The sequence below is a fragment of the Drosophila subpulchrella genome, chromosome 2L (genome assembly GCF_014743375.2).
Source record: "Drosophila subpulchrella strain 33 F10 #4 breed RU33 chromosome 2L, RU_Dsub_v1.1 Primary Assembly, whole genome shotgun sequence".
NCBI classification, from domain to species: Eukaryota; Metazoa; Arthropoda; class Insecta; order Diptera; family Drosophilidae; genus Drosophila; species Drosophila subpulchrella.
In genome coordinates, this window is record NC_050610.1 from 26,030,593 (window position 1) to 26,046,640 (window position 16,048).

General features: G+C 41.9%; 2 protein-coding genes across 11 annotated transcripts in view; one reads left to right on the forward strand and one right to left on the reverse strand.

The window, feature by feature from the left end:
- Positions 1-178: 178 nt before the first annotated feature.
- LOC119545984 (mucin-17) lies at positions 179-4,845 on the reverse strand. Of its 3 annotated transcripts, none has more exons than XM_037851965.1 (5): positions 4,685-4,845; positions 4,141-4,339; positions 3,806-3,937; positions 1,233-3,742; positions 179-1,175 (listed from the first exon to the last, which is right to left on the reverse strand). In XM_037851965.1, exons 2-5 carry the CDS (start codon positions 4,276-4,278, stop codon positions 881-883), a joined length of 3,075 nt encoding a protein of 1,024 aa, XP_037707893.1. In that variant the 5' UTR covers positions 4,279-4,339; positions 4,685-4,845; the 3' UTR covers positions 179-880. The 3 variants fall into 3 exon arrangements, with proteins under 3 accessions (XP_037707893.1, XP_037707891.1, XP_037707892.1); XM_037851963.1 differs by having other exon boundaries at positions 4,649-4,845; XM_037851964.1 differs by lacking the exon at positions 4,685-4,845 and having other exon boundaries at positions 4,141-4,481.
- A 9,331-nt stretch (positions 4,846-14,176) lies between these two features.
- Positions 14,177-16,048, forward strand: part of LOC119548810 (mucin-5AC) — a 36,044-nt gene continuing 34,172 nt past the window's right edge. For 2 of the 8 annotated variants that reach the window (XM_037856398.1, XM_037856397.1), the window contains exons 1-2: positions 14,314-15,248; positions 15,315-15,416. In XM_037856398.1, coding sequence (XP_037712326.1) covers positions 15,134-15,248; positions 15,315-15,416 — 217 coding nt within the window. In that variant the 5' untranslated portion in view covers positions 14,314-15,133. The other 6 variants (XM_037856396.1, XM_037856402.1, XM_037856399.1 and 3 more) reach the window with 6 other exon arrangements.

Below are 16,048 nucleotides of genomic sequence, written 5' to 3' on the forward strand. Positions count from 1 at the left end.
ATATTTTGCTTTGCACATTCTCATTAAACCAAATGACTCGGTTGACTCAGACAGCACGGTGTGAGTTGAGTATATTCGGTAACATACATTCATATGTACATCAGCATGAACATCACTATTTTGTGACGGAAATGTGGTAAACGTTCTGCCTATATTCCGAGTTAACTTGTTGCCACAGTTACAAAATGAATAATATTTATTTGTTTCAGCTCAAAGAAATAAAGGAAAGGTAACATTTTCTTATATAGAGCCAGTTCGTGAACTGAAGAATATCATACTATTTCTGTGTAATATGAAGAGAAGAAAATGGGTTCGAATTGTTCAATTTGCAGTACCATGGTAATCATTAAATATGTACATTATTGTGAAGCTCCGTTCGTATTTGAATTCAGTGCGAACGGCTTGAAAACAAAATTGTAATTTAAAATTAAACAGCTTATAAAATAACATTGCGTTTAACCGAAAAAACTCCACCTTTCAACTATTTTTCGATCTGCTTTCTGTAAAAGCATCTTCTAGCTTTTAAGTTTACAGAGTTTAGAAGGTACATTCTGTAAATACAAAAATTCAAGAAGTACGTTAGTGCAGGAAAATTTTCAGATTTACATATTTAGGTGTTAAGCCAACTTGGTAGTATCTCATAACTTTTTACGTTTTCGAATAGTTGTACTATTCTTAACTCAACACGGTTTGTGAACTCCATACACTGCTAATGTTCGTGATAATATAATTAAAATAGTTTTAAAATTTGCGTGTACATTGTACACAGTTAAACTTGTATCATAAAGAGACTTAAGCTATGTATTTTAAATTTTTCAAAAATAAGTCCACATATTTCATACGTGAAGTAAAATCCGATTTGCTTTTGGCAAAGAATATCTCAGCGCTGCCGTGTTGAGCGCGTCCCCATGGCATGCTGTGATTTAGGAGATGGTCCCTTATAATACTTCGACATCGTTTTACTAGTGCGCATCGGACGATTGCTGCTGCTGCTGCTACTCCGTTCCGAAGCTTTTTCTGCATCAGTCTTTAAAGGCAAGTCGTCATCTTCATCCCACCTATTAGTTTTTTTTTCTTCATCACCAGAATCTTCTACTGTAGCATCTGTCTTTGATTTACGGCTTCGGCGGTTTCGAGACGAGGATGAACTAACATCAGTCCGCTCCGACTTGTCACTGAAAATTTGATAAAGAATTGAAATGCAAGTCCATATAATAACATGTACAACTCACTCTTTAACGGAAATCTTGCTTTCTTCCCCAGCTTTTGACCCACGACTCAGTAAAGCAAGCTCCCGTTCAGCAATAGCTTTCTTATGCTCATCTGCTGATTCTGCCGCGCTTAGCTTAGTCGTAGAATCGGCTAGTTGCTTCACAGGTTCTTCATGCTTGCCACGCTTTAGTTGACGCTGTTGCTCCTGAGCCTGTTTTATAGAGCGTTTCAGCGCACTTCTGAGGGTATCCCGCGAGCTCTCTGGCGCTACGTCCTTTCCAAGCTGAGGGAGACCGATCGCCTCCAGAAGCTTCTGGCCTAGCACGGCCTTTACTTCCGACTTCCGATTGGTTACCGAGCCTGCTTTGCTCTCATCACTACCCTCACCGGCCCCATTATCTGGGGCGGACTCAGAAACTTTTGGTTGTTCTTCCTCATTTGTGGCATTAGCGTTGGGGTCGGATGTGGCTTCTGGAACAGTGCTTGTGGGTGCCTGGGAAGGCTCACTCGTAGATTCTTTAATTGACGATTTCTCCTCAGTTACAATTTTCTTTGATTGTCCTGATACAATTGCTTGTTTACTGGGACATATATCTTTTGGATTTTTCAAACTAGGAGCTTCACCCTTCTTAGGCACTGCAGATTCAGACTGCCTCGAGGAATTAATAACGGTCTTGCGCCTTTTAAAAATTTGTCGTGGTCCTGCAGTTATAGCTGATTGGGCTTGCGGGGAAAAGCAGTCGTTCTCGATGTACTCCGGAGTCTGTGGATCGGCTTCTAGTGGAGGTTGTGGTTCGACCAGTACAATATCTTCCAAATTAACTACGCTGGCAGAACCACTACGACGCCGATTCTGGTCTTTCGATTCTTGTTGTTTTTTCTTAAACAATGAGATAAGCGCCTCGTTCAGCGCGTCGGCCGGACTTGATCCGAATTGTGAAATGAGCATAGCATTGATATTCGATAATTCGTTACTAACACGAGCTGCATTTGAACTTGACACCGACGTAATCGGAACCGACTTATCCCCAGCGGGTAAGTCGCGAGCACGCATCTTTCGTTGGTGACGTTTTACTGTTGAAACGCTAACCGCCTTTTTGTGTCGCAGTGGCGGAGGCTCCTGCTCCGTGGGACTGGAAGGCACCAACTGAACCGACGTTTCTGGTGGCAGTTTGTAAGGCATTGCGCTGGACAAGTCACCAAGCTTTAATACGTCTTTTGCCGCCTGCGAGGAAGTGGTCGTGGACGTGGACGCGATAGGTAAAGAAAGTGAAGGCTGATCTTGTGGCTGAACCACCGGCAGCATGGGGGCCAAATACGGACCCAAAAGTTGTGTGAGATCCGTGTCCTGTAGGAGGTTGTTGTCAGACATAATAACAGCGAACTTTGAACTTTTCAAACGTGTCATTTGCTCTTCGCAATTTTCTGCTGTCACTGGCCACTTCAGTGCCTTGAGAATCAGCATCAATAAGTCTGGATCCCTTATAACGCTTCCAAGGGAAATTGCATCAGTGAGGCTTTTTACAATGGGCATTGACTTTGTCGGAGATGAAGCTTGCGAGTCAACAGATGAAGTTAAGTCAAGTGTCGCCGGAATTGTCTTACTTCCACTTGGTATAGTTTTCTTCAGCTTTGGCGGAACCGTTTGAACAATAAGTTCTTCATCCTCCCGTTTCTTTTTTGGCGCCGCAAAGATCATGTGCTCCGGCAGCGCTTCTTCTACCGATGGCTCTCCTACATATTGGGGCACCATGGTAGTTGTAACCAGTTGTGGCCTTATATCGTCCACAGGATTTCGATTCTGCGCCGACTTAAGCAAAGATACCTGTCCGCTACGCATAGCTTTAATGTTGTTCAGTGTATTTTTAAGATTTCTACTTCTCTGCTGAAACACATTACTGGCCAGATTGGGCATTCCTCCGATGCCGACGTTAGAAGTGGGAGAAACGGATGCTGTGGTCGCATTTCTGGTGTCCACTCGGTTACTGGTCCCGTTGTTGTCGTCCTTTCCAGCCACCGACACATTGCCTGTAATGCGCCCATGTGTCTGAATGAAGTTAATTACTCCTGCCGGCGATAGGTTTGTGTCTGGAGTCTTTTTCGTGACATTTGAATGTGATGCCTCAAAATTCAAGGGCACCAATGAGGGAATATGCTGCATAGAACGCTGTGCGATCGACATTGGAGCCGAGCAGTACCGAGTATCCAAAAAAACGCTGTTGCGTCGCGCCGGCACTATAGTACTCTTCACTGCTCCGGGGGCTTTGCCAATCCCAGAGGATGAAGATGCAGCTCCCAAGGGGTTTTCCCGGTGTGCCTCCCTGGCTTTACTGGCCACCACAAGCTCTGTGTTCGGGCGACCGCCCGCCTGGGGCTTGGACACTGTGATAGTGGTCTCCGGCACTCGGCTCAGCATTATGGGACGGAATTCATCAATTTGTGCTGGGTTTTCCTCGTTCAGGGATGGGATTTGGGGGGCTGGTGGTGGCACGCTGATCCGAGCGGCAGCTGCTTCCCGTGCATTCTTTGGCTAAAAATTATAATCGGTAGTGAGCTTAAGGGTTTCAAAGCGGAAGACAACAGTTCAGTTTACCAGTGTGCTTAGTAGAAAGTCACGGAACACGAGCTGAGTGTGTTTGGCTATATTCGAGAGCGATGCCGTGGCCTCCACCTGTCGGTAACAGGACTTGCAAAGCACCTTTGGAAGGGGATCTTCCTCAGCCACCTGAAATTGAGCGAACGGGAAGCTAGTAAGTCTCAGCCATCTGACGGGGTTTTACATTTCCTTGACTGAATCCGCATAACTCAATTGTTCAAGTTTTGCGCTCAGTAGTGACCTCCAGGGCTGGGGCGCAACGGTTTTGGTATTTTCCAGGGCCCGTACTAAACTAGTCGTAGCGCGATCAAACTGCCTTTCCATTTACTCACATTAAGGTAGAGATGTCTCGAGATTTTATCCTTCAGCCCCTGTGTCTTGAAGATAAACACACTCTCGACCACGGAATTGGTTTTGCTCTTCGTGTTGGCCGCGCAAATGCGGCACAAGTGCTCGAACTGAGCATCCATGCTCGGAGTCTCACGCTGCGCCTTGTGTTCCCCAACTCACAGCTCCACACGCAACATGGCGCTGCCAAAATACGAATTGCATTTGTTAAAATCTCCCACGGTTGCAGTGTAAATCGCGCACTTTGCGTTCACGCCGAATCCACACACACTGCCATCTGTAATGCGGCTTGCCTTGCACACTCTTCGCTTCACAAAATGTACACTTGCAGTGCGAATTTGAGAAAGTCGTCGGAGGCGCAAAACAAATGGCAGAGTGGGAAACAAATAATAACAAACTGTAACTGTAACTGTGTTGAACATTGAAGGCAAAGAGCGCAAGTCCGCAGCTGAGAGAGAGAGGGACAGAATTTGATCGTGCTCTCAAACTCACATTTTGCTTTCTTCTTTTCACGCTGTCCGCACTCACTATGCTACGTTTTTGAGGAAAATGTGTTTTCCCCTGAAACTCTTTGTTTCAATACTTTTCAGGCGTATTTCAGTAGCGCTGAAACGCCTCCAAAAGCTACCCGGGGCAATGCAGTAGTTTTGTTCACTTGAAATAGACTTTTGCCACACCGATTTCACCAGCACTTGCGTTGCGAACGAAAAAACGAAATAAACTGAGCGAAACAAACGTTGCTGCCGTTTGCCATACACTCACCACCCACCCATACTAGTGCATTCGCGCACGCACACAGTTGCGCGCCGACGGCTTACTGTACTCTTCCTCTTCTCTGCTCTCGCCTCACCTACGCTGTTCGTTGGCCGGCAACGGTGTGCGTGCTGCCTGATTGTTGCTTGTATTGCACACCTACACGCTTTTTGTTTCTGTTTTTCGAGCGCTGGTGCGTGTGTGTGAGCGCCTGGTGTCCGTCTGTTTCATGGCGCACAGCCAGTTTTCCGCTCTATCCATGTGGCCTCAATGGCGTATTTGTATTCGGTTGGTTTTTCTTTCTACCAGGTTTTTCTTGCGACCCCGGGTCTATGAAAATTGTTTCAGGCTTGGCCTTTGCAAGCTTTTAAAAACGGTGCACTCTGGCTGGATTTGTTCAAGCAGTTACACAAATGTGCACTACGTAAACTTAAGTACGGCTGACTGCTTATCAACAGGTGATGCGTCTCCAATCACAATACCCAGAACTAATGGGTACTGGGCAGTCGATTTGTCTGACTGCAGCACTCTTCTCACATACACCAAAACTAGTTGTCGCTCCGTTCGCGAGTGTTGGTGCTGGTGTGTGTGCGGTTCGCTTTTGTGCTTGTGCCTCTGATCTTTCTTCTCCTTATGTTTCTATTTCCTTGCTATCGCAATACACTTTTTCCGCATGTATGTATGTATGTATGTGCGTGTTCGAGTGTGCGGAGAAACGTTTTACGCCAAAGCGTGGGCATCTTAGACATGGTCCACTGTGCTTATCAATTTTTCTTGTGGATCAGCAATGTGGGAAAATCGGCCATTTTATGGCGTGGAAACTCAGTATCTCCATTTTGACATAAAACAAATAAGTAGGCAAACGTTTTGATTTTCCTTTATTATTGATTTGTCAATGTACGGAATTTTTTATTTCGAGTTCAGAATATGCGTCATGGATTTGTATCGTCTACAGAAACAACACTGTTTAGCTTGTAGATAGGCTTATTTTGAAAACTCTCTATTGTAACTTGCACTGAACACGTTTACCTTAAACAGCATACACAATTTGTTAGCTTAACTATACACACACTCTATACATACATTCTTATTTAACATGCTTTTTGGTACATGTATGTGTGTATGCACTATTCTTTTGTTTCATATGCATCCCTTCGCCCTAAGGTATGCAAGGAATTAGTGAACAAGATGCCTCATTACTAGTTGTTATAAAAAGGAAACAAAAACAAAGGCATTTCCCAAGTAACAAGAGCAGTTTATAGAAGTTCGAGATTATTTTTAAAATGCATTTCTATTTTTCCAGAATGTGCGGGGCAAATACCCTTAGATCGCTCGTGAACTGCACTCGAGGAAGGAGGGTGTTCAGGGCTGGGGCTCCTTTCTCCGCCTTATTTGCATTGTAAAAACGATAGCCTTAAAAAACCAACAGACAACCTTGTATGTAACTATGTATACTTGGTACATAGAAATAAAAATAATGTGCGCCCCTCAGCTTTTGGCTACGGATGTGTCTTGTCACGGGGTGCACATGTGTGGGTTCTTCGTTTTTAAAAAGGGAGTATTCTTGGCTGGAACCACAGAAGAGTTCGTGTTTTAATACTTTAAATCCTGGTTGAAAAACATTTGCTCATGTAAATGTGAGTTTCTACATCTATATTTAAAAAAATATTTTTTGACCAGTGCCTGTTCTGGCTTTGTTTACATCGGTGATGTCCGCACCACAAGGGCAGAGAGATGACGATGCTGGTGATGGTGATGAAGTTTACGCCGAAGATCTGGTGTATACATCCGTAGATGGACGGGACCATACGGATGATTAGTACATTTTGGGGGACAGAATTTTCTGAACTGATTATTTAGATACATTACAAGTACATTCTTTGTACTAGTTTCGTAAGGTTAAATAAAAGTTGACCCGATTGTAAGCTTTGGTAATTCTCAATCCGTCGGATGCAAATTTGAACCGGCAACCAACAAAACAATTTTAGCTATGAGAAACTTATAAGCATTTTTCCATTGTCTTTGATGGTTTTAACTATTTTCCTCTTTAAGCTTATTTAATTGGCAAATAAATTATGGTTTAAATATTGAAATACTTAATTAAATATTGCATTCATGAAAATATTGATAATAAGATTTGGTCATTGATCTTAATTCGTTTTTTAAAATCACTTTTTCAAATAAAATGCATTTCAGAATTTAAATTAGCAATTTTTTTATTTTTTAAATAACTTTGTTTTGTGTTCTTCTGTCCTTGCTCTTTGAAAAATCACGATTCCATACATATTTTTTGTCTCGCTCTACAAAAAGTTCAGGTTCCACACAAAGTTTTTCCTTTGTCCATATGTGGAAAGTGATTCGTTATGTCAGGGAGGGTAACTCGGCTTTGCCAGGTGTGTGTATCGGCTTTCTCATTGGATTACATTAAAGCATGGACCACAACCATATTTAAAATTCTCGGAATTTACGTTACATCTTAACATTTCTGTTAGAAAATCGGTGTTATCCAACATTTGATCGCGCCAATGTGGTGGAAAGGGGAAACTGGATTTGAAAGAGGAGCGCCCTCTAGGAAGTTGGGTTGGGAAACTGGAGCTGTGCATTCTGAATTTTTCGTACTCGGATTTCACATATTTTTTGAAGCAAAATTTTAGGCTGACAAATTAAAAAAAAAAACTGGAGCCTATCGAACTTAGTCTGGACCCAAACCATATTTTAAAATTTCTGTGAGAAAGATGTTACCAGATCAGGAAAAATATGACTCGTGTTCATGGAAGAGAAAGCACACATGGCGCCTTGATTCAAAAATATTGCAGTTTTTAGCTTTATAAAAGTGTAGGAAAAGAGACGAACGAGAATGGATAATATAAAAAAAGGGAGAAGAAAAGGCAGAGAAAGTCGCAACAATTTTTAAAAAATAAATGGAAAATTTGACTTCGCAAACAGGCCCCAATCATAGTTAAGGACATTAGTCGATACGCAATTAAGTTCTTCATCTAGTTCATCTAGCCCCTTGCCCTTCTTCCATTGCCCCACTTCACTTCAAAATCAGTCATGGAAGGAATGAGTCTTTTAAAGAAAACAAAATTATTCAGATTAAATTAGAAGAGGCGATTTTGGCAGTAAAAGCCTTAAAGTTAGAGCTTAGAAAAACAGATATGGAGATAGACAACATTATTTCAGAATAACGAATTTTTACAAAATTGATGATGAGTGTGATCGGATTAATTGTTTTATTTTATGAAAATGATTCAATAGGCTTGGAATTGCATATTGAACAAAACAGATTTTTTAGCTTTGCGCCTTAGTTTGGATGAACTGCGATTGAAAACCCGTTAAAAAAAAGTATTTCAAACTTAAATTTGAGTTTCATTTTTTCAACCTAAAAATCAATGTTTTGACTGCCATAATGCTACAAAACGTCCGAGTGAGGAATGTCATACCTCGTTGAGCTCGTACTTTAATTTGCAATCCACTGGCACTCAAACCTAGAATTTTTTATTTTTTCCATTTTTCGCAAAAAAAGTTGCGAAAATAAATATAAAAATGAGAAAATTGGTCAAAAAATAAATTTTATTTTAAGTGATGGCGATCTTTTGCATATATATATATACATATTTTATTTAACTAAATTAGACATTACTATTTTAGGCTCCAACAGACAATGGCAAAATATCTTACCCAAGTGTGTGTGAGATTGTAAAAAATGTATACATATTTTGACTTTCAGCCTTCAAGCTGTAGAGCCGAGTTCTCGCCAGCACTGAGCTGCAAACAACTCGAGTCATAATGTGCATTGAATGCTAGACCCCGATGCTGGGTGCGGATAGCACATTGTGAAAAATATTTTGCATAGGCCGGTGGCTGCAAATACTCCGAGCCAAACTATGAAGGGAATTGAAAATGGAATTGGTCGGGCAGAGCCGCGCCTTTAGTATGTCAAAGTTGGTCTGTCATAATGCATCATCAATTGAATCATACCCCCAAAATAATTGCACTCCATTTGATAGTATCGAACAATTTTTATTTGGCACATTGCGCGCACATTGGGTTGCTTGGGTTGGGCGTAGGATGGCTGGAATGTGCCTAAGTTAAGAAGAGTCATCAAAGAACACGCCTTTTTTGTTACGATTACTCTTCCACTGACGAAATGCCAAGTGTAAAATGTTAACTAAAATAAACACGCCTAATTAGGATCCAGTTTAAATGCAAGTCGATTACAGGACATAGGGAGATGTCAACACGATCAAGGGCTGTTTTTTAAATAAAGATATTTAAATGATTAATGTGTAATATAGTAATCTGTATTACTTAGCATGGTCGAAAAACGTAAGCATACCTAGCTTGGGTCGCATTTATGTTTTTTAGCCATTGTAAGGCCCGCCAGTAAATCAGTTAGCATGCCCAGCAGTAGGTAATTAAACTGCTTAAAAGCTGCACGCCCGAAATACATGACCAGCTTAGTGTGCGGCGATCTATGTGGCTGCTGTGGACCAAAGCCTGAGGTGCTGCTGGCCCAGTCTTGCCTTCCCAATTTTGGTTTGGGATCGTGTACTGCCTTTCGCGCCAGTTGTCGCCGTTTTCACGAATTTACTACAAATCCAGCGCATTGGTCGCACCAACGCATTAGCGTTTCAGTCTAACTGGCGGATTTGGATTGTTATGTAAATAAATTTGAACGATATTAGAAGCATATAATGAATGTAAGATTAGGAACTAGATATTACTACGATTAACTTTATTAAATTTGTAGCATATAATTACATTATTTTATATATATCAGAATTTGATTTTATTTACATAAAGAGAAAGGAGAGCAGCGGACTTTATGACAACCCGACCTCATAAAGTGCTGCCGGTTAAGTAAAAGCAATTGGGTATTACCTCACACAGAGGGCAACAAAACTCTCAAGCAATTTGATTTACAATTTGTTGCAGTTCCACTGGTAAAGTGAGTTCCAAACGAAGCTTACAGCACCAACCAACAATGAAAGCAAGAGTTGTGTCTTATACTTTACGGATTTAGTTGGGTCAGAATGTGGAGCAAGCATTTCACAATTGTGGGCGGGTCGATTTGATGGCGAAACAACAGACAGACTGTCCGTCTAATGCTCATTCGTTACAGTCAGAAGGTACCAGTTCGCCGATTTTGTAATGCATTGACAGTCAAGGTAGCCCTTGTATTGTGTGCATTTGGAAAGCAAGTCAAATTGGCCAGAGGCAGAAAAAACGCGGTGTCCGCATGACTTTCTTCTGGCAAGCTGCATTTGCACCCATCGAATTTAGGCATTTCACGCACTTGAACTTGTCTGACCACTGACTGTTCGAGACTGTGTAACGGCCCTTGTTTGAGGCGTTGGCTTTGACGTCGCCCATAGGAGGAAGTAAGTGCCACTGCAGGTCGTTGGAGGTTCTGCCAATAACCAGTAATTCATGTCTCTTCCGCATTGCAACGAATCGGGCGGAACTCTATCCTCACAAGCTGGGACAAAAAGAGGACTGCCGGTGCCCCGTTGGAGATTTCCAGGTTGGTAATAGTCTCGCTGGCAGAACGGCCTTGAGGTAATATACTTTTGCGTGTTGAAATTGAAAAGGCAGCGGAGCTGTGGCTGGGAGTTGTAGTTGAATACTGCTACAGTTTGTCATTTAAATCCGGTTTATTCAACCTACAGTACTGCTCGTTGTTTCTCAACTTCGAGCGACAAAGTGTGACAATACTATTAAATTGGCTGCGAGCCTGGCTTCGTACAGGGTGGCTGCATCACAACTAACGTCGACTCTGTCCTTAATATGTCTCCTAGCCTATTCAAATGGTGCTGCTATGTACAATTTTATTACCAGTAAAAAGCTAGCAAGACAACCATTAGCATATAAGCTATAAACTATTTTACAAACGTTAGAAAACTAGCAAGACATCAATTAATAAAAGACTAGTCTTGCCAAAGATAATTACAAGATAAAACAAGTTAATGTAAATTTTAATAAACAATTTCACGCTTTTGGACCGACAATATATACATATACAAGCCTCCGTAGAGATTGATTCCTTTCAAATTAATCAACTATTCCGATTTTCGAAAGTGCAAAACCATTTGTTCAATTTATTTGATCATTTCTGCACGTCAAACAGAAAAATTAAAAGTCGATCAGAGCAGAAAAACGAATTGAGGCTAGGCTGTTGATCATGCAAAAACCTTACCGTCGACATTCTGCGAACTAAGGCGTGTCCAGCGATTCCGGTAATACCAACTTGACGGTTGTTCTAGTCGCCAACCATTTACGTTGCGCTTGATCTGTACAATTCATTTGCTTATAGCTGCAGCCCCCTCCCCCTTTCCTTGGTCGACCCACCGTTTTCCCCTCCCCAGTCTTCTGTGCTCTTTTATCGCCTATGTGAAACCATTACGCCAAGCGTTGGAGAAGGGGAAGGTCAGCCAGTTACCAGTAGCTACTATTATTTGAGCACTCTACATTCGTCAAATCGCATTCACACAAAGTTCAGAACTCAGTTTTGTAATAAAGAGGGCACAATGAGATATATTTACAAAATTTATAATTTAATTATTTTACATCTGGACCGGATAAGAAAACCACTTGTCAAATAAATGTACAAATAAAATGTAAATAGGGATAAAAAAGTAACTTCGGAAACTGTCTTGCCTTAAACTAGACAAATATTTAGATACAAGTAAATTAACCTGTTTTAATAGACAGCTGAATATGGTTTGCTATGTTGGCTTGTACATACTTCTATACGATTGAAACATACTTCATTAATTTAATTTTAATTAGAAAGGCAAACTATGTGCGTGCCCGAATTGGAGTCATTTAACTGAAAATTACTTTCAAAATGCTTCACAAAACCTTTAAGTATAAAAAACTTGTATGTGAAGGAATTTCATGACAATCAAACTGATTTTGCGTATCATTGAGTTAACGGCTGCAATAAATTGAACTACAAGTAGTCGAAGTCGAATTGTATAGACAAGGGCAAGTCAATTTACTTTGACTAGCAGTGTTAAGCACCTAAGTCAGAGATAGAAAAGCATTAAAAGTCGCCAACTGACCAGCTATCAAAGTAATACAAATTAAGTGACGATCAGGCAATCCATGGAGTTTGAAGTGTTCAAGGCAAGCTAACTCCGTTATGACTTTGTGTATCGAAGTTTCTACTCTACTTAGTTTCATTAATAATTTTCTATCAACCATAATTGACTATTAAAATTTTTGATTTGTCACTCGCTTTATTTGTAAATGCATTGAATTTCGTATTAACCCTCACGAATATACAATTTAATTAAGCTTTTACCGGTCCATTCCACAATGATTTTTTCAATTAACGGGACCATTATTTTGTATTTTTCTGAAGTGCAACACTCCTATTTATTAATCGAGAGGCGGACACAATAGAAAAGTATTTTGAACAAACCCCAGTGAAGGCCCTAACAGATTCAGAGAGCATGTGTAAGTACAGGTATGTGTTTACTCGTAGGCTTACCAGGTTATAAGCTCTTTATAGGAGAAGTAATGGGGAAGTTTTCAAGGCCACCAATTTATCGGACATTTTACGGTTGGACTTACCCGTAAATGAATCAATTTGCAGTCCAAGGTGCACGAACATTTGTCTATATGCGTGCCAACCAATGGCAGCCTTTGGACGGGTTTCTTTTTAATAAAAGCGTTCAACTGATAGTATGAAAAAGCCAAAATAGTTCATAACGGAAACGGGATTATTACGCGTTGATAAATTTGCACCGCCTATTCACAAAGTGAGTGGCAAGCATTTTGCGCCGCTGGACGAATCACTGCAGAAAACCAAGGTATGAGGGACAACGAACGAGTAATTATAGGACATTTGTAAGCACTCATAAAGATTTCGGGTGTCGACCGTTGGCTCATTTTGTGTAATTAAGACATTAGCCCGCATTATAATAATTCGTTTGTGAAATTGTCTATTAAACCTAATAACTACCTGTCAAACCACGACAACGTCGCGGGTAGGGTAACCTAACTGTCAGTGGACTGTTGCAACGAACACCAATCCGTATGCATATTGCTCATACGCCACGTTGGCAAATAACAATTTATTCGAGAAACCAAGTCATTATTTATCATTTAAATTCATTACCGAGAATAAATACTTTTCTTTTTGGGAATAACGAATTGAAACCAACTTCCAAGTGACGAGAGTTTAGAAATACAATTATGAAGGCCCTTAGTTGGCCTCGTGGCGGCTCAACTGTGAAAATTATACAACTTCCTAAGCAATGTATAAATGTCCAGAGGCAGAATACGCTTCGCCCTCCATTCACAGAATAAATCGTGTGAAACACAATCCAGCAATAAATAAATTAATACAGAATTGTATTAATGCTCATGCCTTGCTCAAGCCACCAAGTTGGGGCAGCCGTTCACCAGAGCCCCTTTTACTTGGCTCGGACTGCTGCTTTGCAGCTTAGGCTTGGCTTTGGTTGGCTGCTTTGGCCCAGTTCTTGGTCGTTGGCGTGTTTCCAACTCGGTTTCACTTTCGATTCTATGGCTCGAAATTACCTAGGCTAGCGTTAAGCTATGCACGGGGTATGGCAGTTCGAATTCCCCAAGGACAATTGGCCTGGGTGTAACTTATTCATAGAACGATTAACTCCAGGCGAGTAGACGTACTCCAGCAGGTCTAGTCTGTGGCTGAACATAAGTGGATATGAAAACGAAATGGAAAAACTAAGCGTTCTTTAATCTCAACTCCCAAATCCGCTCCGCAAGCGAACAGCAAACCGGCAGCTAAAACTAAAATTGTAACAATATTTCACAATCGCCATGGTAAATAGTTGCCCAGCCAGGCCGACCCCCGCTGGCCAGAGAGGGAAGGCGCCGGCTGCAGCGGAGCTGGTGGTGTGCTGGTTTTCGTCAGTGTTCGAAAAAACCACCCAGGTAACCCGCCTTGTGGTAGTATCTGGTTTGCAAATGATCGAAACTGTGGGATCAGTTCTCAGCCGAGTGCTCGAACTCAGAAGGAAAACCGATCTGAGCTGCAGTTCCAAAGTAATTGGTGTAAAATAATTAGCCCAAGCAGCCCAGAAACAGTGGAAACAGTGAAGCGCCCACATGCTCAAAGCTAGTCTGGTTTGCAATGGCACAAGCTTTAGTTTTACTCTTACTTTCAAAAGCTTAAGAGACACAAGCGTGCCAGCGCGAGTGCAACATCAGCAATAACAGTCTGTTACTGCAGAGTAACAGACGGAGAACGGCTCAGACCGAACTTGGCTCAAAAGCCTGGCATCGAAACTTGGCACAGACTGGATGTTGGCTTGCCGAGTGTCTCAAGACGCTTACCTCGCACAGTCGCGCTGTATAGTTGCTCCGATTAAGACGTGTGGTTCGCTTAAGCGCACGGTAAGAAGAGACGCTCGAGGGTCACCCGGACTTGTCGACTGACTGAACGGATTGTATTGAGTCGCGGCTAGTTTCGAGGCGATTTTGCCAATTTCCTTCTCAAACGCGCCGAAATATAAGTAAAGCCCTCGAACTAAACATTGCACTCGGTCAAAAATCGTACATAGAAAGCAGAGTCAACTACATTTTGTAGTTCGGTCTTCGAGCCCGAGCGTGTGTGTCGGTAGGCTCGCCTTGCGTTGAAAAGAAAGTTTTTGCTAAATATACAAGCCTCAACAAACAAAATAAAAACGTGCAAGTTTTGTTTTATTTTGCTTCGCATTTTCCTCTCCACGCTCCAGACTAGCTTGCACATAGTTTTCCAATTTGGTAGTGCCCGCGAATACCGTATGGGAAATCTGAATCACAGCAAGCGGTCGATCTTCGTTTTGATCGTCTCTTTGCATTTCGCCAAGCCATATTTTCCATGGCAACTGGCAACCAAACTGGCGGTCATTGCAGCGGCTCAAGTGAAAAACTGAAAACTGAAAAACCGAACTGAAAAAGCGCTTACCAAAAGCAATGGGGAAAAACTAAGTGTTGTAATCTGTGAACGTGTGTGTGAACTATGCATCGTCGCGTTGTCTAAAGCCAAACGAAAGCTCAAATAATAGGGGCAGCAACTGAATCAACTTGCAACAACAATACAAACACGTCCAAACAAAGTGCAGTCCCAGCCACAAAGCCGCAGCCGCGGCAGAAACAAAACCCAGTCAAGAAAATTGTAACACAAGGCTCGAAAAAAATCTAAATTGAATCATTGCGACACTGCCTTCTTAGTTATTTAGCAATTGTATGCACCAAAACAAAGCTTTTCTCAACGGCAACGGCAACTGCAACTGCCACTGCTGCGGCTCAGCTGCCCCACGGCCCGCGCCCCCAGCTCTTTTCGACCTGAGCTTGCCTATTGGTATTTTAAATTCTGTGAACTAACCCCAAAACGCAACTGCACCAACCACATCAAGTAAATTTACAGTTACAGTTACGACGACGCGCAATACCTGCAACATGGAGTATTTAACAGGTCGACTAAGCATTCTGTGGCTGCTGGGACTGAGCCTACTGCTATTCAAAACAGGTGAGTAATGCCACTCGAATGAAGGACACTCTTAGGGAAACAGAAATGGAGGTAGAGGGCTTGCTAGTCCGAGCTGAGTCACGGTACCCACTAGACCTAGGGAAGATTCTAATGGGATAGCAGTCCCTAATCCACCCGAATCGAATCGAATAAGCACGTGAACAATTTTTGCAGTTTGCTGGTCAGTTTACTAAGGCAGATAAAAAACTGGTTGCCAAGTCAATGAACTCTCCTAATTAAATTCCACCTTGTTAATGATTCACTTTCCTTCGCATGGTACTTGCTTGAAGGATTGCCATCCACAAAACAGATAAGTTGAATAGAGGGGCACAACAGGAGATGTTACCTCATCTGAAGTCGCTCGTGTGAAAGTAAGAGTCGGAGAGAATTCGAGAGCTGTCCGCTCTTTTATGTATTGTGTCTTTGGTTGAATGGAATGCTGATATGTGCATGATTAACGCTTATTCTGCTTAACCTCAAACATATCGGGGACTTTGGTATGGAAATATTCTGTTCCGCAAAGAAGGCAAACTTGTTTTACCCTCTGTCCCAGCCGATTCCTCTGAACTCAAATAAAGTCTGATGTCAAATTCAATCATTTTGGAAGAAGTCAAACCACCAGCTGCCAGGCA